Here is a 27,633-nt window from a genome sequence, read left to right as displayed (position 1 = left end):
CTGTGTGATAGTTATGCTGTGCTATGAATGACAGCGACATGTGCAAGGTAAAGTGTATTGAGAAGCCAAAACACACACACGTGCACACCCTCACACATACTGTGTGCCTACATGCTACATTAAAGTGCAAGCATTTATGACCACGCTTGCACTATAAATCCTTTCACACATTCAAATGTCATTAAAGGTGCAATGTGTAAGAATTGCAAGACCTGTCGAATTCATACTCCAAACAAATAGGTGGCAGCATATCACCAGAGTAACCGCTAACGGCTGCTAACTGTAGCAGCCGTTAGCTAGCTAGCTCAGTTAGCCGTGCAGCTAGTAGCGGTCCTATTAGCTGACTCTGCCCGGACTGGGAGCTCGGAGCACCGGGGGAGTGTTGGTGTTTACACCTCTAGCACAGGAGCTTTGGACCACCTGGAGGAGGAGGTTTTCGGGCCTGGGGCAATAAGGACCCAGCGGGGAATGCCGGCAGGGAGCGGCGCTGGAATGGGCACCAGAAGCTGAACCACATGGCCGGACCAAGACCGAACACAGCTTCTGTGACAAATGGAGGCCAGTTTGACGACAGGGAATACAGTACCAAGGTGATTTACTGCAGCTCCACCAGGAATCTGACTCCAGGGACGACGAAGACACAGCGTGTTCAGGTGGGGACAGGAGGAGTGAGAGGAAGGTCAGGCATCAGAGAGGCAACAGGGAGCCAGTAACTACGGCAGGGCCTGAGCTATACTATCAGACTATCACCTTTTGAGGTACAAAGTGGTATTATGAGACAGGACGGGCCTGGGCTTGCTGGTTAGATATCTCTGCAACAACACAATACATAGATGTCTTTGACATAACGTCAAAACATTCTGTTGATATTTTTAGTTAGTTTTTGAATATTTTAAACTAATATTCTTACACATTGCAACTCTAAGCCTTTTTGAAGCTCCCTGAGTGTGATCCTTCAGCGTGACCATATCTGTATTTGTGTGAGAGCCACGCAGAAGATAAAAAGCTCTAAATGGAGGAATCATCAGGCAGAAAGACCTGAGAAGGGCTTCCCATCTCCCTGCTTGAGTTAGCTCATTACCATACCGAGGACCCCCACTGATTCTCCTGCCTCCCATCATCCTCTTCCGACTCTTTTTATCCCCAAGTACCCCTCCTCCCTCCACCTAGCCTGGCAGAGAGCTGAAAGATCTGTGCAGCGATCATGGGGTGCACATGTGCACAGAGAAAGGAGGATTAATTGGGGTGAATTTAAGGCACAGTGGTGCAGGGTTTTGAGGGTAATTATAGGGGAATAATGTGTTGCACAGTTTTGGTGAGTCCATGACCCAGTGGTACAAAAAAGCAAATGATAAATTTCCCTTATAAAGCAGGCAGAGCTAAAGAGGACATATTGGATGGACATGTTCTGGATTGATGAGCTGAACACGATTATGGGTCAGTAGACTGCCTGCTGGGGAGATCTCCCTGTTTTGTTTTCTTCTCTTTGATTCTTATTAAAAAGGATTTAATGAGGACTGAGATGCTATACAAATGTAGGCATGTATGGAAGCGCATGCATGCAGGTACACCGAAAGTGAAGAGGGAAATCAACAAAGACGCTCTAACCACGCAGGATGCCCAAGGTTAAAGCCATGTAATTACATAGAACAAATGGAAAAATTCAGATGCATGGTAATGACAGGGATGAAAGACGTTCATCACGTTTTCTTTTTCACGTCCTCCACTTGAAAAAAAATGAAGCTCCTTGCATGCAAAAAAAAATTATTAAAGCTTCTAGTACACCCACATAAAAAAGATGAACATCAAAGAGGCTGTAGTGTTCTTCCTCAGGCAATATACAGTAGATGAAAAATGATCCCAGAAATATACTTACTTCCTCCACAACATGGCTTTTATATAATTTTCTCAGAGATAGCATGCACTCACCTTAGCACTGTCTGGAGGCAAGGTGCAAGTTGTAGGAGCTCCATCAGGTGTGTGCACCCTGGAAGTGGGGAACCGAGGATCTGCATGCTCAGGCCCAGCCAATCCCGACTGAGAGCAAATACAGTGAGAGGAAGGTTCCACCTTCCTGCCAGAGATCAGGTATGTCTTCAGGCCTGGAGAGGCAGAAACAGAGAGAGAGAGGGGAGGATGTGCAGATCAGTTCTTACTCTCAGATGAAAGGGAAACAGGTCTGAGTTGGATTTAGTCATCCCTGTGTGGATGAAGGTATTGGTGGTTGTGGAGTTGGTTTAGGATTCAGTAGAGGCTTAGTACCCGGCAGGATGAATTTCCTCAGTGAATTTTATTGGCAGGTTCTGGCATGAAACTAGAATAAATAGAGGGAGAAGCAGTGAATATCAATCTCTCCCAGTTGAAAAAGCCAAGATCATACACAAGTTATTCTTGTTTCTATAAACATATACATAAATATGATGTGTGGTGCATTTGTGAAGGTCTTTTTTTCTCTTATCTAGAATCATACATATGAGCCAAAGAAAGGGGGAGTGCTAAAGAGACTAACGCCACGACATGAACAGCCAATACTTCTTTAAAAAGGTCCACAGATCCATTTTGTCCACTGTAATTTCTTTTGCACCCACCTATTTCTCTGCCGCTCCTCTGTAGGCTGAGGAAGAATTTTCTGTTTAGAAACACTCCCATATATCGCTCTTAATCTATTTCCTATGTAATGAGATAAGTAGTATTTCATATATGTATCCTACAGGTGCACGGGCATCTCTGTGTGGAGTTCATGCATGCAAGGTTCCCATAACCATGAGACAGCAACAGTTTCAGACACAGGTTAGGGCCAAATATTTGAACACCTGCGTCCTCCCACTTCTATCAACATGTTATCATTTTCATCACTCCCATAAGGTATGTATGTGTGTTTGTGCAACCTTAAGCCCAAAATTCAGTCTCCTGAACTGACTGGTTGGCCCAAATTGTGGAAATGTGGAGATAAGTCCTTTTAATTGTTCAACTGCTTATAAACACAAGGCATTTCACTTGCTTTAATACATTGTAGGATGCCTTAAAATGCACAAGCCTGCATATTTCACACTCTCAGTACAATTTCTTCTTTCTTTTCCACACCCATAGACCACTGGATCACCAGGATGCTCCCACAGAGCAAATTTTAATCACCATTGCAGACATATGGCCCACTTCTTGTTTGAATTTTTGTTGCCAATTTTGATGCTCAGATAGATAACCAAGGAGACAAAGTGTTAGTGACTGAACTCCTCTTCATATTTCCCCCTTTGTCGTCAGCACTGCATTGTGACAAGCCACAACCACAATAACAGGTATCTGTGTGTATGTGTTTGTGTGTGTATGTCAGCAGCATAGGTAAAGTACCTGTGACTGTGTGCTTAGCCACATAATTCAACTGTCAGTGGAGCCACAACCTAGGGCTCAGAGTATCGTCTGCCCTAAGTACTTCAGACAGGCCTGCCTCTGCCTCACCTGTGCTAAGTCACCCTGGGGCTGCACTCCCTGACACACACACACACTCACACAGAGACCAGACATATGACACAAGGGTACACAGTCTCTATTGCAACAATACACATGCACACACAAAACGTATGGGACAAAAACTGAGATAAGCAGCTCAAGAAGCACACACAAAATAAGAAAACATGCACACAAAGACACAGATGTAAACAGAAGTGCAATTATGAGATGCTCGCAAAAAAACACCCCCTCCAACCACCTACACACCCAGTCAAACACATATACACACAGCGAGCAGAGGTGTAGATAGACGGCTTCGCTGTAGCTGGGTCGATGGCCAGGTGGATGAGGATTCAGGGATGGGAAATGAGGGCGGTAAACGGCAGTAACAAAGAACTAATTCCCTGCACCAGTGATGCAGAATGGCACAGCAGCAAGGAGAGGCAGCAGGAAACTGAGGGGAGCTTTTGACTGCCATTGAGAATATGTGAGTGTGACTGTGTGTCTAAGACAGATCCAGAGACACAGACACACACACACACACTGCGTTGACTGATTTCATTAGTTTGCTAATCAAATCCTTCCCTGCTTCCCACCATGACATACAATGACTTCTGCTTTTGCTCATGGGTCAACAGGGTTACTTTTCCCCTCCCTCTCTTCTTCTGTCTTTCCCAGTGATTCGTCAGTCGCGAACGCGGAAAAAGAAATGCATGATGGCAAATAACATTTTTGAACAGAGCAGAAATATTCTGTTTCATATTATATCATACAAATTACATTGAAATAGTGTCTGTATAGTGTAGTTTAATTATTTATTAACCATACGATTTCCTTAGTGTGTTATTTTTGTTATACAACTAGGATAATATTCTTGACATATTCCACTTTTTAACCATCAATATGACAGAATAAGAGAATAAGAAAAAGAGCCAACTATTATTGCTGAGCTGAGCCACTGTCTAAGTTTGAATCTGATCCAAATCTTATCCTATCATTATCCTAGTGATTATTTCACAGAAAAAACTAGTAACCTCCAACCACTAAAAAAAAAATGAAAAAAAGAACAATGGAACGGAAAGGAACGGAGCCATTTGGCTCCCTTCAAAGAGGCGTTATTCCCATCACTAGTCTTTCCCTCAATATCTCTAAAGAAAAACTGACTCCCCACACACTGTTTTCTCAACCTGCGTAAATACCACAGGTAAAGCTATCTTGACATGATGTATGTAAGGCAGCAAAGAAATGTCAAACGATGTCTCATTTTCCCTCGACTGTGGGTAGAGATTTGTATAGGTGTGACTTGTTCTTGTCTGTTTTCTGAGATTTCTACAAGCCAGATTGGGAGCATTTGAGTCAGTCACGTCCGTTTCGGGCTGAAACACACAAAACTACTAAAGTGATGTGAGTCACACTGTATTATTTATTAATTTATTTAGTCACGATTAATGCAAATCCTGTATCTGCTGTAAAAGCAATGGTGCCTGCTGAGTAATAATAAAACTGTATAAGACGGGAACCAAGCCAAATCCACCTCAACAGAAATCACTGGACCATTCAGCCTCTATTCCCCAAAACTGTAACAGCTTATTAAAGATAATGAAGTGTTTCAAGCTAGATAAAATGCGCACCAACACATTACTAGAGAGAAAGGGTGAAAAGCAGAGAGCAGAGAAGATTTGATAGTGGATGAAAGAATAATGACCCAATATTAATATAAATATAAAACTGGATAAGAGGTGAACACAACAGGAAAAGAGGTCAAAATTCTAAAATAAAACTCTTAAAACTGAAGGAAGCAATGGCAAGCTGATAGCTAAAGGAGGTGACAGGAGATCAGCTGTGGCCTGCCCTCTCCATCACATCATGTTAGGCTTTGACTAATAACAAAATAAATGTGTTGCTGGCTTGATTTCGGACATTTCAGTGCTCCCCCCGTTGTCAGACTAAAGCAGAGAAACATGTGTCATGCGTACATGAGTTGTGTAAGTGTCTGCAGATGTTTGAGCGCCTGTTCCTGGCCATTCTAGGATGATCTCTTGTCTTTACGATCCACCCTTTTGGCAGCTGAAATTGCAGTGTTGTCAGGCAGTAAATTGTGGCTCTGATAAACCGCTGGCTCCACTTCAACATAATTAGAATACAGCTGTGCTCTAAAGACCGCACAGCCGGGGAAAAGGTCTGGAAACTTCATGTTGTGTATTCCAATTGATATCTCTGGTTTTTATCCAGCTGAGTGTGTGTGTGTCTGACTATCCATTGGTCAGTCTGTGCACATCTGTTTGATGGTATGTGATACAGGTACATGCGTGTGCTGGCCTCTCTCCATCTCTGAAGAACCTGGGCTAACTGAAGAGCATTATTAGTGGAAGCCTCTGGGCCTTACGGGACTTGAGGAGTCCTGTCCTGTCCTATCAGCTGACAGGGAACAGTAGATAACCTTTCCCCATGAGAGCCTAGTCACATTATCTCCCTCTCCAAGCCACTTTATTGAGGACAAAGGAGAGCGACATGAGAAAAGCAAACAAATAACACTGTCACCTCTACTCCCTTCCTCTTGCCTCCTCATAGCATGTCCAAGCTCTTCTGGGACAATGGCCGCCCCTGAACCGCTCTTTGCATGATATAAGAGGGGCTCAGTGCAGAGGCTGGGTGTGCCAAACAAACATATACAAAAAAGGTGGATGCAACACACAAGTCGTGACTGCAATGGTCATTTCAGACACTGCTAATATAACCCTCCATCGGCCCTGAGCAAAGAAAAGGACAATTAGCTGGAATGCAAAAGACCAGGCACAAAAAGCTTAGCTGCTACACACCCTTACACTGTCCTATATACAACAAAGCACACAAAAAAGAGGGAATAAAGGATGGAGGGCCAAATTGTTAAAAAAAAAAAAATCAAATTTTACCCTTGGGATATGCAAAAGAAGAAGAGAAAAACAGATCACTTGTGTTAAAAAAAATTAAAGCACACGAATGCTACAGGTACAGTAGCCATAAATATGAAACTTTTTGGTTGTTTATCTCAAAGCAACACCTTTCCTTTCAAACTCCATTTGCAACCCAAGTGGGACTGAGCAGCCAATGTTTACTAAAAGCAGAACACAGAGGGCAACGGAGAGGGAAGGAGAGTTGGCAGATATGCTTGGATCACCACACACACACATACAAACAAACACAAACATATCATATGCTTTATCTTCCGATAATGACAGGTTTTTCTTCCAGGGCCAGGTATCAGAGCAGGAGGGCAGTGGAGCAGGTGGCGCTGAGAAACTAGCACTGCTATAGGCTGGGCAGCTCTCCATGCCAGCTGGCACTGCCAGCCAGCAGCCCCCTCCTTCTCTCTCCACTGCGTCCCCGTCCTGGGATATACTGTACATCCTGTCCCTGTCGGGGGGGAAGGCAGGAGGAACAGAAGGGAAACCTGTCCAGTATGACAGGCTGTTTAGGAGGACTTCATTACTGCGGCATGGTTCACAGAGGAGAGGAGGGAGAGATAAGGTAGAGATGGCAGAGATTTTAGGAACAATTCAAGTAGAGAAAGACTGGACTAAGAAATAAGTGAAGGTTTGTTTATTGAGTTTGTGAGTTGGTTGGTAGGGGTTGTGGAATGAAACATTTTTGTGTGTGTCTGTGAGTGAACCCATTCAGTCAGGAAGACACGTATGCATTTTTCATAAGGAATCACTGAGGCACTCACACTGTCATTTCTGACAGTGAAGGAGAAACAGAGAGTTTACATGTGTCTGCCGAACCGAGAACGGGTGGGAGTGGGGGAGGGCGAGCGTTGACCTTCGTTTTTACAGCTGAATACTTCTGCTGAGCCCATGTTAATTCTGAGGGATTACAGGGCATGTAAGAAGGTGATTCGCAATTTAAAATTAGGGCAGACTATCTCCTCTGTCAGAGAATGTCATGAAGTGACGTTTCAACAGAGAGAACGGTTTCACATGCTGACTTTGTCAATAACAGAGTGTCTTCTGAATAATATAGAAGAGAGGATGTTTCACATTTTGCTCCATTTACTACAAACATAAACAAACACAAAATGTTGATTCGTGTTTACATGTGCACTAGGCTAGTATCCAACAACACACTTTATCAATGTTTTATTAAAGTAAGCCTTTGATGGATTTAAAATAGATTAGGGCTGGGAGATATAATGATACAGCAAAACAACAGAGATTTGTCAACCTGAAGGTAGCTATTCCTTGAATATGTCCGGCTGAATTAGGCCATTGCCATTGCTAAGCTGCAAATCAATGAGCAGGACCTTGATTTTTGTGGGGTATTTTCATTCATTGGATTAGCCAAAAGTCATTCCCATCGGGTTATTTTGTCTATAAATGGTTTTACAATTGAATTTCCATTTCAACTTAATATTATAGTCTAATTATTCTTTCTTTATACATTGTCTAGAACTGAAAGATATTTATAGAACCCTCTGTAGAGGAATTCCACAGTTTGACGCCAACCACTGAAGTACACATCTGCTTTAAAGTAGTCCGTGCATACTGATGCTTAAAACAAACAAACTAAACAACTTTTGTAAATGTTCTGGCAATAATGTCTAAATCTTTTAAGTTTCAGTAGTCCTGACTTAATAAACAGTCTGCTGATGTGTTCTCTTGAATCCAATTTATGAATAATTCTTATGGATCTTTTCTGTAATATAGACAATGGCTTTCTGTTGCTCATGTACATGTTGCCCCACACTTCCACACAGTAGTTAAAATATACTACTAAAATAGATATATCCATATCAACCACCACCCAAAGTAGATCAATGATTTTCTAATCCTTACCCTGAGTGTTTCACAGTGTCATTAAGAGTATTCAGATTTCAGACTACTTTTTTCCTTGGTGACCTTGTTGTTACTGGTCACATTAACTAAAATGCAACTGTTTTTATTTGACATTGTTTAAGTTTTGTTTGAGTAAATTACTAGAAAAAAGAAACATTTTCAGCAGACAACCTCCTGCTAATAATGTAACACAATTAAACTACTCTCTTGAGAATGAGATTTTCGTCTACTGTTTCAAAAAAATTGCAATAACCTTGCTTTACATTAGACACAAAGTATAATGACGTAAAAAAAGAAGCAGGAGTACTTCTGCTCTGCAATGATTTAGGCACATTGTTGCCAGTTTCCATATCAGTCGTTTTAAAGTGCTGGGTCGCAAGAATGATTTTGTTTTGGGGGGGCAAAAGTCAAAAAGGTTGGGAACCACTGCAGTAGAGCATGCCTCCCTGCACATTGAGCATGTAAGACACAGAAGTCTTGCTTTACAATTTTAAGCTTAATTAAATGCCAGAGGTCAAGTAACTGAACATTTTCAGGTAGCACCACACACTGGTACAAACAAGGTGTTATAGAATGGATACAACTAAAGTCGTGCCAACTATGTACACGCCAAAGTCACTGAAACACAGCTAAACCAATACAGAGACCCCAGATAACCCACAGTGACCTCTTGGTACAAGTTATATAAGCCTGAGTTCATAAAAAGAAACAACAAGTCTTGCACACCACCTGGGCTTTCTCAGCACATTAGCCTTCCGAGTTTGGGACAAACCTCACGTTTCTAAACTGTGAATTACGTCAAAGCACTTCTCTGCTTACAGACAAATACACTGTCCCAGCACAAAAAGCCGTACTGAGGTCTCTCTTCCCATTGCAATCAACAAAATCTTTCAATATCCTTCCCCTCTTTCTGTCCCTCAATGCTGTAAACAAGGGTAGCTCTAAAACAGAAGTTCCATATTTGGCCGGCGTTTTTTTTTTTCATGGCTTCATTCCGGCCCCATTGCAGCTCACTCAAAACGACAATAGAAACACTTGACATCTCTCCAAAGTCTTTAACTCTCGCTTGGCTGTGTCTGTCTCATATATACTCTGCGCTCCTTTAGTATTCTGTGCCTCCGATCCCTCCATCCTTGACAGTCCCAGGCTGCCATGGTCTGCTGGCAGAACAATAGATACAGTTGACATCCCTCCAAAATCTTTAAACACCCCCCTCAGCTTTTGCTCAGTGGCCTGTATTTTCTCCATGTTTTGTCAATCATTGTAACTCACGTCTGTCTTTCTCTCGCCGTCCCAAATACAACTATCCTCCCTGTTCTTTTGTGCCCAAGCCGATACCCATTTGTCTGATCAATTTATAGGCTTTAAGGGCTCTTTTCTGCGAAGAATTGCCACGGCTGAGATCATCCCAAAAGCTCAGACTTTCCATCTGATCTTTTTTACACCATCTTCCTCTCCTCCGTAAAACCATTCACCCATACATGCTCCTCTGAATGCTCATGCCCCGCCCTCTTTTCATCTCTCTCATAATGGTGACCATATGGCTCATTATACAATTCAGCACATCTGTCCTGTTCACTTGTTTCCTGCTCACTGTTTCCTGTTCAATATGTTTCCAAGATTTTCTTGAATCACTTGTAATTTTCTTTATTGTGATGATCTGCCTTGCATTGTCTTGTTTTAAAACACACTCATTCAACCTTTCACTTGTGTTAATAAAAGATTTGAGAAAAAGTGGGAACCCTTTTCAAGCACAGCTTGAAATCCATGATTTTTTCAATCCATGACATTTTTTAGAATAATAACTTTTAATCCATTCACTTTATATCCTTTCAATAATTCTGTAATACACTTTTTAAAAGGGTGTGATATGAATGGTGTTCTCTTCTCTTATATAAACCTTACGTTGGTTCAGCTCTTAACCTTTTTCAGACTGCTGTCTTCATCTAAAAAAGGAGCAAATTACCACAAAAAGGGATTTCTAATTGATTTCTGGTCAGGAGTTGAAACAAAACAAAAAGACATCTTTTATGTGACAGTCTTACTTTTAACTGAAATTCGATTTCATCACGAGGTGCTATTGACCCACAGCTATGAGCAGCTCTCCCCTATCGATTAAACAGTGACCGAGTTTGTGGCTCTGGGTAAATGATCAAAGCAAACAGCCAACACAGACAAACATCTCCCTCCCTCTCATGCTCCACCTTTCATCATCTTCTAATTTAATACCACGGACTTTGCTTATTCAACATTTTGAGTAATGGCATCTTCACTGGGGGTTGATGATGAAAATGTGCTGGATCTTCTGCTGAGCACTGCGCCGCTCCCTAAGGACTCTTTATCTAAAGCATGCCACTGATAGAGCAGGAGTAAATGAGGTTGCTAACTACAAGCTCAGTTTCCACCACAGAAACCCCTGAATGATATTGTGCCTAAGACAGACACAAGCTGTGTGTATGCTGATGGTTGTTGGCACCATTGACCTCCATCCTCTTAAAAAGCAGAATTGACAGGTTCATTAAATCTCACGGTCAAGTAAAGAAAGGAGGGCCGGAAACAATTTGATATGCAGCCTGTTGAGATAAGCATTGCTGTAATGTTTGTTGATGAAGGTGTCATTTACAAAACAGTGGAGGCAGCACTCTGACTCACCAGTTAGCAAGATGGAGGATAGAAAAAAACAAAAAGGGAGGCAGAAAGGAGAAGTGACACAAAGAGAGACAGATTGAAAGTGATAAAAGGATGGGGAGTGGCCTCTGTCGGGAATATATGAGGTACTTAGCGCACACACATACACACACACACACACATACATGGAGTAAGTCAGCAATGGGCTTTAGAAGTGACAGCAAGGGGGATTCCTGGGACAATAAAGTATGTGGATGGAGGAGCAGCTGACAGCTGGAGGGGACGCAGGAGAGATGTCCCACACTGAAGCCAACGGAGACAGTTGAACCAGCCACACCAGCTATACACTAAAGCCCGGCTGATATTACCTTGTGGCAGATATATTGGTATTGGTGTGTACGTCAGCTGATGAGTATCCAGTAGAAAAATGCCACATAATGCAAGATATTTTTCGGTAATTTGGAAATAGTGTCACCATTACATAGTTTATACACCAGAGGGCGCTGACAAGTTTTCTTGTTTATCTTATGTATTTATGTAAAAAAAATGTACAAAATAAAATTAAAAAAACAATATTGGTCAATATATCTTTATTAGATCTTTTTTTAAACTCTATGATATGATATTTGTATCAGCTCCAAAACATCCAGTCAAGCTATACAATACATTAGACGTGCAACATTTTCATTTTCATTTCACGTTTAATCTAGCAATCATCTTTTTAATCAGTCAGTTTTATTTGGTCAAACAATTACAAAACTAATAAGTGCCTCTCACCAGTAACCAAGACTAATTGCTTTTTATCTTACAGACATTCCAAAAGCCTGATGATGGTATGATGATCATTGATTAATTGACTAATTGTTTGAGCTCTACTACACACACACACACACAATAACTTCCTCATATATTAATTGGGTCATTTAAGAACAAATTACACACAACATATATATACACACACACACACACACACACACACACACAACAGAAAAGATCATAGGAAAGTGAATAGGTGAAGAGGAAGAAAAGAGGGGTCGGAAATGAGCCAAAGAAAATGACTTGATTTAAAAGTCTCGTTATGCTGTATAAAACCAGAGAAATACACGAAGAGAGCGTGAGTGACGAGCATTTGAAAATCGAGGCTTCCTCATTCTTAAAGCAGGAGAGCTAAAACTGACCTTAGAAACTCTAAAATTAAATTTCACAGCCTGCACTGCTAACAATAAAATACTTAGGCATGTATTTATAACAGACACACATATACACAAAAGAATTCATGGAAGAAAACACACTTTTATTGTACATTATACACACACACACACACGCACAGTCAATGCGTGCAGGCTGAGTGCAGCATAGCAGGCTTCAGGGTGGACTGGCTCCCTGTCATCTTTTCTCATTCATAATTCACACAGCCATTTATCACACACACACACACACCCGCTGTGCACACTAACGAGTCACTACAGCCCACAAACATGGACAGGGTGCGGCTGCATGTGTGGGTGTTTGCGTTCAAGCACACTAAATGCAAAGTGCAAAAAGTGAGTGTGCGTAAGTGAGTGTGTGTGGGCGTGTGAGCTCCATCTGTCAATGTCAGTAAAGGCTAGTGTGTGTCGGTTAGGAGGAGTGCTGGCATTTTCTGTACCCTTGATCACAAAGGAGAAAAGCTTAGGATGCATCGACGACTCATGATAACAATTTATCACCCAAGTATCTGCACGGACGCGCGGAGAGCACAATTTGCCCCATGCACAGCTCAACTGTACAAGTAGAGATGTAAGTACCAAACATACAGTGAAACGGCAACAGCAGGAAAAAGACACGCAGAGATGCTTTCACATTTCTTTCACTTTTTCAAGGTTTACAAATCTTTGAGAGTCAGAATGTGTGCAACTTGTATCTGTGTAGGTACCCTTTAGAGCTGCAGCGGCGAAGAATCGCTGCACGTGTTTGGCTTATTCTTGCCGGACTCAAACAAAAATAGATCTTTGCTTTTTTTATGACAATATGAAAGCCAAAGCTTCAGCTAAATAAAGTCAATCTGGCCCCTTTCTCCCAGTTAGAGCACCAGTCCTTCCATATAAAAAGAGCCTCCAGTTTCAAGCTGAACCTCGCCCCTTTCAATACCTGGGGCCATGACAATTAGCCTTGGCAGGCCCAGGGTGTGGAGCTGGAGTAAGTGTGTGTGTGTGTGTTGCTGCAGATGAGAAACCTTTGTTGTGCTGAGGCTGGTGTTGACTGTGAGCCAGGTGGAGCCACACAAAAGCCCTGAACAGGTTGAATCTGAAGGGGCAACTGCATCCATTCATCTGTCTCACTCTGTTTTTATCTGTTTCTTTTCTCTCTTCATAACCCCTTTCTTGCAAACCCTTTCCTTTTTTTGCTTTCTCTACTGGGTTTTCTTTTTTATGTCAAGTTATGTTAGCAGGAAGATATACAAGCAGATCTTCTCATTAGGGGTCCAAGCCCGAGTGGGCTGGGAACTACGAATGCAAGGCATCGTTGTGCCCAGTACCAGCGCTGCTGGAAACCCTTTTGAAATCGTTTCGATTTTTCCCCCCTCCTCCTGGTAAAAGTGGTACAGCAGCCTACACCGTAAGCGTGTTATGCAAGGGAAATTCACAGCAGAGTGCACTTACCTCAGACACCAAAAATGACACTGTCTAAAATTTGGTTACGATTGGCGACTAGGTGGCGCTTTTATTGCAAATGAAATATGCAAACATACTTTTTGGAACTCCTCCTAGGCAGTTAGTTTGATCTGTACGAAACTTTGCACATAAAATCTATGGAACCTCATGATCAATAGTTATTAAAATAATTTTGATACTCCAAAAAATGCGCAAGTTATAAAGGAACAACTTCCTATAGATTGCAGTAAAACAGGAAGTGATGTCATATCTCCACATAGGATTGTCCAAATAACAGGAAACTTTCCCATGCCCCACCGAGGCTCAGAGAAAAATGATGCACTACATATAGCAATGAAGCATTATTACCAATCGCAAATCTCTTGTGTATTGTTGTAGCATTAATGTTATATGCAGGAGCAGTTAGTAAAACATGAATGTCATCTGGATTAGTACATTCTTGCTAACAATCTGCATGCCTCATAACCTAGCCTCGCTGTGTAGCTTTTATTAAATGAGACTTTCCTGTGCCTGCTCCTCCAGCAATAAATACCTGAAATGGGTCAGGATTTTTCCCATTTACTTTATCTAGACACCATTGACGTATTTTGTAAAACACCTGTGCCTGTAGCTCATTTAATGAACACATAATAGATAATGCTTCTGATCGATGCATTTCAAATTCAACTGACACTGCCCTCCTTTCTAGTGGCTGTAAATCTGGAATTTCTTCTTTTTCATTAGGACACACATCCCTGTTAATACTCATTTCTTCTAAACATTCTAATCGCTCCAATTCTTCTTCAGGACAAAGCTGCCCACATTTTCTGATCTCTGTGCTGACTCTTTGTGAACTAACTATACACTTTGTAGTTTGAACATAAGAAACAACGTAGTACCCATAACTAGGACATTATGTATACTATCCTGCAGATCAGCACTCCCTCCATCCTCCATTACCTCTGTGAGTTATTGGCTAATTATACGAGAAAGTGAATACCTGTCATACAACCACCTCCACACAAAAGACCAATACATGGCACTACATTAGCTTACCTGCATTACCCCACCAGTTTAATGGTAGCTAATAGAGCATCTGAAATGTGGAGTCAAAGCACATTACTCTCCTATTTCATCATATCAGATGCCCCATGTTAAAAGATTGTAAAGGCTTCGGTAAGTCTTTTCTAACACAGAGCTAGGTCTACCAAATCAAATACGTTGATACCATGATAAATCAGCTTGATATATCATTGAACATATTTGATAATTCAAATTAGGGCTTTTCATTATCAGTATATCTGTTGATAATTTTTTTTATTCATTCTTTAATCGTTTAGACGGTGAATTACCGGAAAATAATTAAACATTTCAACTGGAAATCCCCAGAGTCCAAGGCGGCGTCTCGTTTTTTGTCTGACCAACAGACCAAAACCCAAAAACACTTAATTTACAATGCTATAAAACAGAGAAAACTAGCAAATCCTCACATTAGAGGAGCTGAAACCACAGAATGTTTAGTGTTTTTAATAAATGACTGAAACTTAGCAATTATCAGATTATTTAGCAATCCATTTTCTGTTGATCGATTTATCAATTCATCGACTAATCGTTTCAGCTCCAACTCAAACTCAATAATGTGATAATACGACAATTATAGGTGCTTTTAAAACATTTTTACACACAAGAAATGTTTTCATTTCACTCAGCTACAACAGTCAAATAAGTTTAAAAAAAAATCAGGGAAAGTCTACAGTACATTTACTACAGTATCACAAAACTATCATTATTATAGAACTACAATTTCACAATGTTACACTAATTGTAGACCTCTAGTTGCAGTATCAATTGACACCGACTCTACTGCAGTGCTGGTGGCTTTGTAAAACATTGTTTTGTAAGCAGCATCAAAATCCAAAGAGGATACGTTCATCCTACAACCGCTAAGAGGTCACCTGAACATTATCCTTCATCAGCACTGCCATTGATATTGATTTGTGTGCTTACCATACTAAATTCAAAAGGCAAGAGGCTTCTGAGCAAAGTGAGACAGTGTGTGCTTGACAGCACGTCGTGTAGCATGTTCTACTCCACATGCTACATGTATTGTGTGTTTGCTCTACAGGCTCAGCCACGTCAGCTGCTCGCATGTTTGGCTCCTTATCAGACAGACAGTGGTGGCGCTGATATCAGGCTCTCTCATCCACCTCGCCCTGGGTCATCTATGTCAGAGTAGATAGAGCCAGGACACTTCACCAGTGAGCCAATAGGACAGCTGTCCCCTCTAAGGGGACTGGGAGGTCTGCATGGTCCGCTGACACTTGTCAGGATTAAGTGGAGCACAACAGGATACATAGATGTTCAGAGTAAAATCTCCAACAGTATCAGCTCAATAGAAAGCTCACTGGGCCGTGCAGATGAGATTATTTGCAGCCCTTATATTCTTTCTGTTTTTTTGTTCTTGATCCAGAAACTCATTACACCCCCTGAGTACAAATATTTTATTGCTTGCTGGGTCGAAGCAGCAAGCAATACCTTTGCTGCACAGTCCTCCTGAACGAGTACAGGTAGCCAAATCCTGCTGAGTAACAGCGTGACACAGCAGATAACCTAAATGACTGCAGCTATAAAATACAGCTAATCACCATATTGTAGACCTTCAGTGACCTTGCCACAATGGCCCCATGTTTGCAGAGCATGACAAGGGATCCTGAAGCTCCGCAGACTCGCTCAATACAATATGGCCAAAGATGATTAATGGTGAAATTGCGTTGCTGCAGGCTACAATGCCGTGCTGTTCTGAACCATAATACGCAGCACAGGGCAATACTGTACAATGCAGTGTGATGTATTATGCCATTACTCTCTCGGCAGAGCTGTAATCTACCATGCAGAGCCAAGGTGTTCTGGGCAGGGCTTGGTCGCTGCAATACAATATAGCAGAGTCCCCCTGGCTGTTTCGTTCCCCTGACAGCCTCTGAAGAGTCACGTTCCCCTCCCAGACTTCAAATGAGAAGACCGCTATAGAATATGCTGCGTAATAGTAATCCTGGCATCTATTTACCACTGGTTTTATAAATTCCAACAGCTGCCACCACAGCCTAACCATACTCCAGCTCTATGTCTGCCCCTCCTTACCTCCTCCTAGAACTAAGCCCCTCCACTTAGAGCACTCCACTTCACTATCGACCCCCGCCTGTACGCCTGAATGCTGTGTGTGCATACTGATTTGGACTCAAGAGTCTAGACGAAAATTATGCCAGGTATTTTGATTGTTGGCAGGGGGAGACGACAGCTGTGTATATATTAGGGTGAAAAAACCAATCCGTTTAACTTTTTGTCAAGTACAGCAGTGTGTAGACTGACAGCACAGACACACACACACACACACACACACACACACACACACACACACACACACACACACACACACACACACAGCACTTTAAGTGTGAAATCCAGCGTGTGGTTCACACTAGAGCTCAATGCTGAGGTCCAGTTACATGGTAGCTTAATGAAGTGGTGGTTAGGCAACGCTGCTGCAGTTCTGCTCTTTAGCATCACCATCCTTTGGACCAAAACTGAGTCTTAGACGGCTTTCCCTGTCTAGTTCTCTCTCGCCTTAATTTCTCCACCTCTGCTGCTTTAACTGTAACCTCAAAACCAGCCTCATTTATTATGGTCAAGGTCACAGGTAGTAGCCATTATAAGTAATTCTCCATTGAGCCTCAGGCAAATACTGTACATTTTCCCTATGGATAATAGCATTCACAGGGTAAGGGAAGGGATGTGTGAGTGTGAATTTGTGTGTGCATGTCCCAAAAGAACAAATGGCTCTCCCGATAACGAATACCTGCTGCAGAGCAGTAATAGGGCCAGAGTTAAGGGACACAGAACATTCATCACCAGGACTATTTGCAGCTAGGTTCTGCTCTGTGCTCAAATCAATCCAAATGTAGCTAATCAATTATTGTTTTGAAAGCTTAAAAGGTGTGCAAGGAATTGGGACAAATTAATATCGAGGACCAGAATACATATTATCTCCCGTTTTATAGCCAGCACAACCCCTGGCCTTGGTTGATTCTCTTTGATATCCACATGACATGAAAACCTCTCTCTTTGCCTCATCATAAATGAACACAGCCATGACAGCCTCATTATAGGCAATCAATATCATTCGCTGTGATAAAAACGGCTGGCTGGCAGGCGGCTGATGTGTTCGGGGTCAGGATAACACCAGGCCAGTGTGGGAAGATTTGGTGATGGAGAATTACTAACATTAATCACTTTAGCCAAGGAGATTACCCAGTCTTGAGTTATTAGAAATCTCCCGCAGGGCAAAGAGAGGAGAGAGCAGGTCAGGAGGGATATACTGTATGCAGATGCCCGGCATAGCTTTGCTCAGCAGTTAAGTTAGCAAAGATCATGCTCACAATTTCAAATGGAATCTGAGAACATACCTTACCTTGAGGCAGCTGGTTACTGAGAACCCAGTACATAATGAGTATTTGTGGAAAGGCGCTGTGCAATTCTACGAAAGAGCTGTCAGAAGGTCAAATTAACGAAATTGTTCTTTAGATCATCAAAGTGGAACAGCTAGTGTTCATTTTGGTTATTTATCTTGTGTTTTTACTCATTCAAATTGAGTTACAGCAGCAGCCTGGAAGATTCACAGCAGGACGGAGGATGGAAGATGCATACAAAACAGGAAGACTCTCAAAGGCAAGAAGTCTTTTAAATCTGCAATAACTGTTGGAAACAAGTTGTGAACATAGCACTGACATGCTGTACAGTATAATCTCTTTTTTTAAAATACATTTTGTATGAGCATTGCTGGAGGGACCCTGAGAACAAAGAATTTCCAACGACTACTTCACTGTAATTGTTGCGCATATGACAAATAAAGAACTTGAACTTGAACTTTGTTGATGTGGCCAACTTGTTAGGAAACAATTGTATATTTACACATCCGGAGCAAGATTATCATTCATTTGAAGTCGTGTTTCTGGCCATTTGGTGAATGTAAGTCCAATATTCACTTTCTTTTAGCTCTGTTTTTGGTCTCCACCAACTCCTCAGGCAAATATCTGGCTCTTTAGCTGCTAAATGCTCCACTATGTTCACCAGCTAGTCGCTAACTGTGTCTTGTCTGCTAAACAATGAGCTGAAACTAAAGCTCTGTAAAGCAGAGGAAAGCTGCAGATTCAGGTGATACTTCTCTGTAGATTCATCACCACGACCAACCATTTCACATTGTTTTCACATTCACATCATTTGATACAGATTATAGCCGCTTTAATGTCTGCCACTAAGCCACTGAAGCTGTTTGGGTGTTGTAGTCAAAGATAGGCTACTTGAAGCAGCTGTTAAGTAATCTGTAATACTATTGTAGTGTTACAGATTTAACTGGTAATGACTTTTCTCTGTTCTTATTGTAACACACACAACCCTGCAAAAAATGTCATTTCCGGAAACAAATGTTGCTTGAAAGAGAAAAGAACCATCTCTGGCTCTCTATTGTCATGAGCAGAAAGATAATAGGGCCACTCTGACTAGTCTGGCAGGTGCCATCATTCTGAATTAAGCACAAAGGAAGGACATGGACAGGTATTTTCCAGGAAAACAGAGCCAAATATAGCTCTCATTTCCAGTAAGGAAAACACACAACACAACCAGATCTGGCCTCACGTGCAGCTCCTTAGATACAAACACACACAAAGAGCCTCGTACAGAAAGTCTTGTGAAATCTGAAATCCTTCAAATAGGCTGTGTTGTGGTTTAAGATTTATTTCATTTAATCATCTGTAAAATATAAGAAATTAAAGCTGAATTTAATCAATTAATCAACTGACAGAAACTCAATCTGCAACTATTTTGATAATCAATTAATTGTTTAAGTCATTTTTTAAGCAAAAATACATTCTCTGGTTCCAACATCTCCAGTGTCATGATTTGTTGCTTTTCACTGTTTTGTATCATTGTAAACTGATTGTCTTTGTGTTTTGGACTTAGTTGGACAAAACTCAAGACATCACCTGGGCTTGAGCAAACTGTAACCTACATTTTATAGATTAGTCAGTTAATTGAGAAAATAATTAGCACATTCATTGATAATGAAAACATTTATTTTTTTATTCTTCATGCTAACTAGTGCTGAAATAATCAATTAGTTAATTATGAGACAATTTATCAACTAATCTGATAACAATTAAATCTTTTAAATTATCTATCAAGCAAAAATGCTTACATTGCTAAACATTAACTGGTCCTAGCTTCTCAAAAGTGATGCTGCTTTTCTCTGTCCTTATATCCTTGTAAATAAAATATTTTGGGGTTTTGGACTATTGGACTATTGGACAAGCGATCAGAAGACATTATCTTTGGCCCTGGGAAACAAGGGCATTTTTCACTACATTTATTTTTTTGATTCTATAGACTAAACAATTAATAAAATCAGAAAATTACAGTTAAGTGGTGATGAAAATAATCCTTAGTTAGAGCCTCAAAGCTAACTGCAATGTTGTCAAACTGTCTTACTTAACCTTGAACACCAGCTATCACCCAATGGGATGTAAACCGAACAACAACATCTCCATTTGTTTGTAAAACCACAGGCCTCGGGTCAATGCTGTGGAGCAAACAGGATGCGGCTGTAACACTCAACTGACCACATGTGGCTGCCCCCCATGTGAACCTCTGCTACAATGAGCCACAAATAGCTTATAACTACAGAGGGAATCTGTGAGTAAGAAAGTATAGACTTTTGAACATGTGCACCTTCAGGATGAGACAAAAAAACGTCAGCCTGAAGTTATAGTGGAACTATAAAAACACTCATGAGCCAAAAAACTATTTGTGAGAAAGTGAAACATACACTAACTCAAAAAGGACATCAAAAATACATAGATGACAGCTGCACAGCAATCAGTGCCAAGGTCAGAACAATTTACTTCTGTGTCAGGCAACAGGGACCAGCCGCAGCCAGGATCCATGCCTGGCTGCAATGTTACCCAAGAGATTAACACAGACTGAGCCAGACAGTGAAGGGAATTTTACAGCACTGGAGAACAACTCTTTCCTGACAGCCAGCTCTCTCACTGGCACAGCAGATATAGAGGGAGAAGATAAATCTTAGGAGGGGAACTGAATACATGATGGAGGTAAGAATGGAGTGGAGAAGAAAGAGGGGGTGATAACACTGTGGGTAACACATTTATCCTCACAATATAAAAAAGCAAGAGTGGTAGTCACTCATTAATCTAACAGATGAGGGGAAAATGCAGGCCCATAAATCACTCCGGCGAGTTGGTAAACAAGAGGCACTTATGCTCTATCTTGTTTCTTGACTGGTCTCAGCACTGACTTCCAGGCCAAAATAATAAAAATTTTGAGTCCCACAGGTATAAATTGTTTTGATAGTTTGTGTGTACAAAATAGTAATGTTCATATTAATCCATGCCTAAAATGCACTGTACAAAACCAAACATACATTTTCCAAGGAGGGACATTCTGCATCTGTTGAAACAAAAATAAATCTGAAATGCTAATTCAAAAGGGCAGATGAACACCATCTGCTATACCTTAGTCAGACACTGTCACATCGCTTACACTGGGTGATAATGGATCAGCAAGCCTTAAATGATGAAAAGAGCCATTAAGCCAACATTTAGTTACACTGGGGCGATTTGCATAAATGTATCAATTAAAAGCTGCAGTCAAGCAGTTTAGAGGCAAGGAGAAGAGAGGACAAGATAGAGAGGTGAAGATAGAGCTGCAGGCAAATCTTTATTAGAGAAGGCGACAGTTATATTAAGTTGTAAAGCAATCCCTGGGGTTCAGAGCAAGGTTAAGAGAACAGGACACATTGAGGACGTCTGGAAGGCATTGTAATTTAACAAGAGAACAAAGAGACAGGGTAGAGGGGAGTATCGGAAAGAAGATGGCGTCTGTCTGTGATACAGTCACATAATACCAACACAACAGAGGGCACTTATTACAGACTCACACCCCTGCCAGCCCATCTGTGCCGGATACGATACATGATGCTAAAACCCAGTGACAACCTTGACCAATGCAAATGCTTCCCTGCCACGGTTTTGATCCACCTGGGGGGTGAACTGCTGATATGTTGGCATAAGTAGATATTTCCTCTAGAGATGGCAGAGTGGCATTACATGACATAAACTTAAGCACCTAAATATGGGGTATATATAATATGGGCTCACGAGGGAATAATTGCAGTGAGAAGTCTCACTGTTACAGCCAATCTGTAGCAAATGCTGCTGACCTTGGAGTTATATTATTCTTGTTAGGGATTAAACAAGTCCACCTTTTTCATACTGTAAGCCAAAATAGAAAATGAGCTACAGACATGAAACAACACTGGAAAGAGAAACAACATTTACTCAACTTGCTACATCTCTACATCTCATGGTCATTTATGCCATACTTTCATAGAGCACCTACCTTTGAGCTGATCAGCCACCACACTCTGTCCTATTCTCTCAATGACTTGTCCACTTTCATGCTGGTAGCGGTCATCCAGGAAGTTGGCAGTGGCCTGTGATAGGTGGACCTTCCCAGCCACGCCCAGCTGCTCCATTAGGTTGGCCAGGTTGACATCATTTGACCAAACATCAAACTTGAAGCGTTTCATGCCCAGGATACCACACAGTACAGTGCCAGTGTGGACACCCACCCTCATGTTGACCATCTCCCTCTTCTCCTGGCAGAATTGTTCAATAGCCTGAATCATACCCAGGCCCATCTCCACGCAGCAATAGGCATGGTCTGGTCTGGGTTCAGGACAACCAGCCACACAGTAGTAACAGTCTCCTAGAGTACTGATCTTTTCACAGCCAGTGAGCTCACAGAGCCGATCAAAACGTCCAAATAAATCATTTAGAAGCCCAACGAGGGCATGAGCAGATTTGTTGGCAGACATTTTGGTGAAGCCCACAATGTCTGCAAAGAGTATGCTGACGGGCTCCATCCGTTTCATGTTGAAGGGTCTGAAGATGATCTGGCCTCGAGGGATGGAGGTTTTCTTGCGTTTATTGTTTTTAGGGCTGGAGATGGCGGCTGCTGCACCACTGGTGGAGTATCGTTTAACAGAATTATCACCTATCTCCTCATCACCCTGCTTCATCAGTTCATCAGCCACGATTCGTGGCATGACAGAGTGGATCATTCGCTCCTTCAAGGCTTTCTCCACCTCCAGGTCTTTGCCATGCATGATAGCTTGTCCCACCTTAAGGAAGGTGCTGCGTGACCGCACCTCAGACATGATGAATAGGTGGATACCGATGGCGTGGGCACACAGGTGGAGCAGAGCTTTGGCTGGGCCCAGCCAACTTAACGTATCCCAGTCTGATTGAGAGGCTACGTTCCAGTTGTCCCCTACCTGGGTCAGGTGCAACCAACCCAAACTCTCAAAAAAGACGGAGTAGAAAAACCCAAGCATGACAGAAGCATAGAGGCGAACATGGAGAACGCTGTACAGCAACAGAAGAACCTCGATACAGAGGGAGAAGGTGCCTACAGGAGAAAGACAGGGGGACCAGGTGCTACCTCCCACAAGCTTGTAGTACGACAGGTTGTATGTGGGTCCCATGCCACTGAACTCTTCCACATCGAGTGCAGGTGTGGGAGTCTCCGGGTCCCTGAAGCTTGATGTCTGGATCTGTGGGGCCAGGGTCAGGATGAAGGTTACAAGGATGAGCAGCAGAGATGCTTGGTTGTAGCAGCGAGAGTAGAGCTTAGTAAAAGTTAAGAGGAAGAGAAGGAGGCAGAAAACAAGGAAGAATGCGGTGGGAAGAAGAAAGGCAGCCCTGTCACAGCGGGAAGGGTTGGCAGCAAAGTACAATCCCCACAGGAGGCCAGCGGCAACCAGGTAAAAGAGCACATAGCGGAAGCGCCGTTGGGTCTGAGGGAAACACCGTTCTCTGCAGGCCTCCTCCAGGATCGAAGAGTCAAACTTTGGGTCCCAGAAATGACCAGCTGATCTCTCAAAAAGCTGAGGCATCTTCTTCTGTGTGCGAAAGCTCTTAACTGTCGGCCTCCTGACTCCAGACTCTCCGGAGCTGCAGCTAGAAGAGATGCTGTACTTGCAGTGCTTGGATCCCCCAATGAAGCCTCCCCCGATTGAACCCAGCGGCCCGCCTCCATGCTTGTGTTTGCCACTACTGCCAATCTTCACTGAGACACCTCCATCTCCACTTGAGTCACAGCTCACTTCTGTGTTGTGAGGCAGCAGTTGTTGATGTTGGGGGGATGCCATGCTGCTTTTTAATCTATCCAAAATCAAAGACTATGCAGAAGGGACAATTATTTTAAAGACAAAGTAGATAAAGAAGTAAGGCAAAGTATGGGGCACAGTTTAACAACTAAGGTAATGATTGTGAACTCTTAAAAGTTAAAAAGGAGAGAATAAACAAAACCCTTTTCATTCAAATTCCACTCAATTAGCGGTGTAGAGGCTGTAGAAACACCAGCAGACCTTACTAAGATTTTTAATTGTTCATTATTGCCCCTCTTGACGTCAGTCTCTACATTCCTGTCAGCACTTGAGACTGCAAGGTTCGCTCACTGCCTGCTCTGTTCCAGTACAAGTCCACTCAGCTGCTTACACACTATTTCACTCATTGGAAAAATATTTGTGAAAACCAAGAGAATTACAAAATATGTGTGCATAAAGGGAAAAGTTGAAAAAGAAACACCAAAGAAGTGAAGAAATAGTTTCTTTAGAAGTTATGATCACTGTAAGTATGGAATATCAAATCCAGTTAAAATGTGTTATTGTGTGTTTTCTTGAAGAGCCCCTGCAGTCAATATATATCTCTTTACTGGTGTATGTCCATTCAGTTTTCCGTTCCACTCAGTTGCACTGGGAATATACAGTAACACCTCCTGAACATCACCACGTTTTGTTTACAGGTCTGAGCAGAACTTCATCCAAAACACATCCTCCGCAGTGTTTGCTTTGACTCAAGAAAGGGCCAGCTTTTTATTTTAAGATCAACAGCAGATCAACTCCAGATAACGGGAACATGAGCGCAAAAACTGCCATAAGAGCTTTTATTTATGCCCACATGCTGTAGGGCCTAATCGTGACTATTTCGGTGGACAGAGCCCCGTCCTTTCCTGACTTTCTGCTCCGGAGTCTCCACCACCACTACGTCTCCAAACCCAGAGGGGATGGTGTGCACGGAGGTCTGCAGGAGACAAATGCATGAGACGCGGTGCGCAGAAAATACCCGATAAACTGTTTGGTTTTATTGCAAAAGCTTAGCTGTCAGTGACTCGCGTGTAAACACGTTCCCCCAAAGCTATGCACCAGCCAGTCATGGTTCAGTGTTGATTATCCACAGTCACACCAAAAGTCGCCAATTCATCGTTACAGAGCGCCCCCAAGAAAACATCCAGATTGTCCAGATATCCTGACCATGCCGGTTCCTGGCTGTATATTCTGTGTCACCCGGACAGCTAAGAAAAAGAAAATGCAGCCTCCAGTAGACTACATGAAGTATCGTCCAGTGATTCCTTTTCTCTGAAGTCAAGTTTGCCCACGGCAGCTCCGTCCCCCCACTAAATGGCAGACGACGAAAGCCCGAAGAGAGTCGGGCTAATTAAAAGGTCTCCACCTCCGCTCCACGCCCCCCTCCCCCCCACACCAACAGTGCCACAGGTCAAAGCAGAGTGCTGCCTTGATCCAGCCACTTTAACTGAATTGCATAGGATAGCCTACACAAGAGAATATCTTCATACCTCCAAATAATTACCCTTTAATCCAAGACAAATATGGATTTGGGCTGCTGCATTGTCCAACCTTTCCATTCCCTGCATCACAGTGAGATTGTCTTATCTCCGTTATCTGACCATTATCTGTGCGCTACAGCAGCTGCAACTGCACCTGCATGAAAAGCTGTTTGCGCTCTCGAGGCGCGGTAGGCAACGCAGTGGCCGCAGCCGCCACCATCTTCTGTGCGCTGACAGCAGTCCGGCCGCGAGATGCGTGCGTGCGTGTACTATATGTGTTTGTGTGTGTGAGTGAGAGAGAGAGAGAGAGAGAGAGAGAGTGAAGTACGTCAGAACAAAATAAAGATGATTTCCGCCTTTTTCTTTCAAAATAAAACCCCATGTGCAGTTAATGACCTAATAAAACTGCACAGTATGCCGACTTATTGAAGGCATCTATGTAATGTCATTTGTCTTCTAAATTACAGCAAGTATTCAAATTTACAGTCTACATTGCCAAACATGCCAGATTTAGGAAGACTGCAGCCCCAGCTAACCCTTGCCCATCATTCTATTTGGGGCTTTGTTTTGATGATTACACAGTTGAGCTCAGCAACTTTATTAAAGAATTTTTCTATCCAGCTGGAGGAAAAATATTCCACCTGCTGCACAAGAGCAGTGGCGCTAAATGATGCTAAACATCATTGCAAAAGTCTAACAAGTAAAAACAATCATTACTTATCATTATCATTACTTACTTTGGGAGGCCGCACACAATCAAAGCCCAGACTCTGTGGTGTTACACCTGTATCAGACATTTGTATTTTCTCACACAGGACTATTTACTTTCCTCATTGTGAGGCACATATACTTCTAAAGGCTCCAAAATTTGAGTCTCGACTGAAAGAGTGATTAAAAAGAATCTAAAGGTCGTTTATTTTGAAAAAAAATTTATTTGCTTCCGTTTTGGTGGTTACTGTTGACCTGCCGCTGCTGTTTGGCCAGCAGTGCAAAGGAAAAGAAAGGCTGACTATTTAGGGGAGGGGTAACAGTCGAGCAACGTGCACGCACTCGGTAAAGACTGAAAGGTAACGAGTACGTGTTTGGGGAAGGGTGGGGACATCTTTTTTTGACCGCAATGAGCTCACCCACCTCCTTCAGTTCAACGATGAAGCCCCTCCACTGCCTTGTCTTTACCACCACTGTACCCCTTACATATAGAATAAACTCTGCTTTATTTTACATGGATGTAAACATCTGCCTTGGGATGATAGCAAAAGAAACATTCTCTTTAGAGGAAAAGGGAATATAGCCTAATTATATTTTAGTGAAGGTACAGAAGACAAAGTAGAACTACTCTAAAATGCAAGGTCACTAAACTGCTCCAGACGCTCACTCTAAATGTAAAAGGAATATCGGATTATATTAAGTTTATTATGAGGGATGACAAAATTCAACTGACAAAGTCAACACATATAAGGCAGATTAAAATCAGTATTGCACACTGCAATATTTCAGCACCCTCAAGATTATAAAAAACTGACTTTTCAGGGATGAGACAAAATAATCCTATAGTACATGCAGCACAGCTTAGAAACCTGGAGAATCCTTTCATGCTTTATTCTCTATTCAACAGCCTTATGTAATCAGTACAGTGGTTTCAGTATATTGAGAGGATCCCCAGGAGGGACTGTGCACACCCTCCTGCAGTCCATCTGTATGTAGGGGAACAACAAAATCATGCCCTTTATGAGAGGAAGGAAAAGATTTCCTCCACATTTAGATCAGTGTGTGATTTACAATGCTGAGTTTTGGGATCAGTCTTGTTTTAGGACTTGTTTGCATAGCAAAGAGAACTGTATAGTTTCAAAGGAGACACAATAGAGTATGTGTGCGTGTGCTTGTGCACTGTACATGTGTATGCTACATGCTTATATATTATAATCTGTGTATTTGCTGATGCAAAAGTCTGTTTTGTGTGTGCCTAAAAACTGAAAAATGTTTTGTTGCAAATAACTGATCTTTGCAATAAAAAAAAACATTTTTATAAAGGACTGTTTTTAAAACAAGTTCATGAAGCAGGGTTTTGGGGAAAGATCATTGTGTATTAAAGGATATTTTAAAAAACATTTTTTATTTTCACAAAGTCCTCATGTTTAATTGTACTTATGAACTTTAAATCAAATTTTCCATTTGCTAGTTAGTCTCTTCAGAATCTGTGCAAAATAATGTCTGAGGAAGAGTGGAAATACACTCACAGAGAAACATGTGGGTTTTAGTCAGTGTTTATAGGGGAGTCTTCATGTATAACTATCAAAACTAGAGCCCATTTCCAACGCTTACACTCACACCCAAAAATATACACTCTACATCCATCA

The 27,633-nt window shown here is 42.0% G+C and overlaps 1 protein-coding gene across 1 annotated transcript in view; it reads right to left on the bottom strand.

Moving 5' to 3' along the window:
* Positions 1–25,243, bottom strand: part of LOC122868809 (adenylate cyclase type 9-like) — a 37,062-nt gene extending 11,819 nt beyond the window's left edge. Inside the window, exons 1-2 of the mRNA XM_044181127.1 lie at positions 21,986–25,243; positions 1,930–2,102 (exon numbers count right to left, since the gene is read on the bottom strand). Of these exons, the coding sequence (XP_044037062.1) occupies positions 1,930–2,102; positions 21,986–23,798 (1,986 nt within the window). The 5' untranslated portion in view covers positions 23,799–25,243. The remainder of the gene's footprint in view (positions 1–1,929; positions 2,103–21,985) is intronic.
* Positions 25,244–27,633: the final 2,390 nt, after the last annotated feature.

This window comes from Siniperca chuatsi, linkage group LG21 (genome assembly GCF_020085105.1).
Source record: "Siniperca chuatsi isolate FFG_IHB_CAS linkage group LG21, ASM2008510v1, whole genome shotgun sequence".
In the NCBI taxonomy this organism is placed as follows: domain Eukaryota; kingdom Metazoa; phylum Chordata; class Actinopteri; order Centrarchiformes; family Sinipercidae; genus Siniperca; species Siniperca chuatsi.
This window is presented reverse-complemented; position numbering and strand designations above follow the sequence as displayed.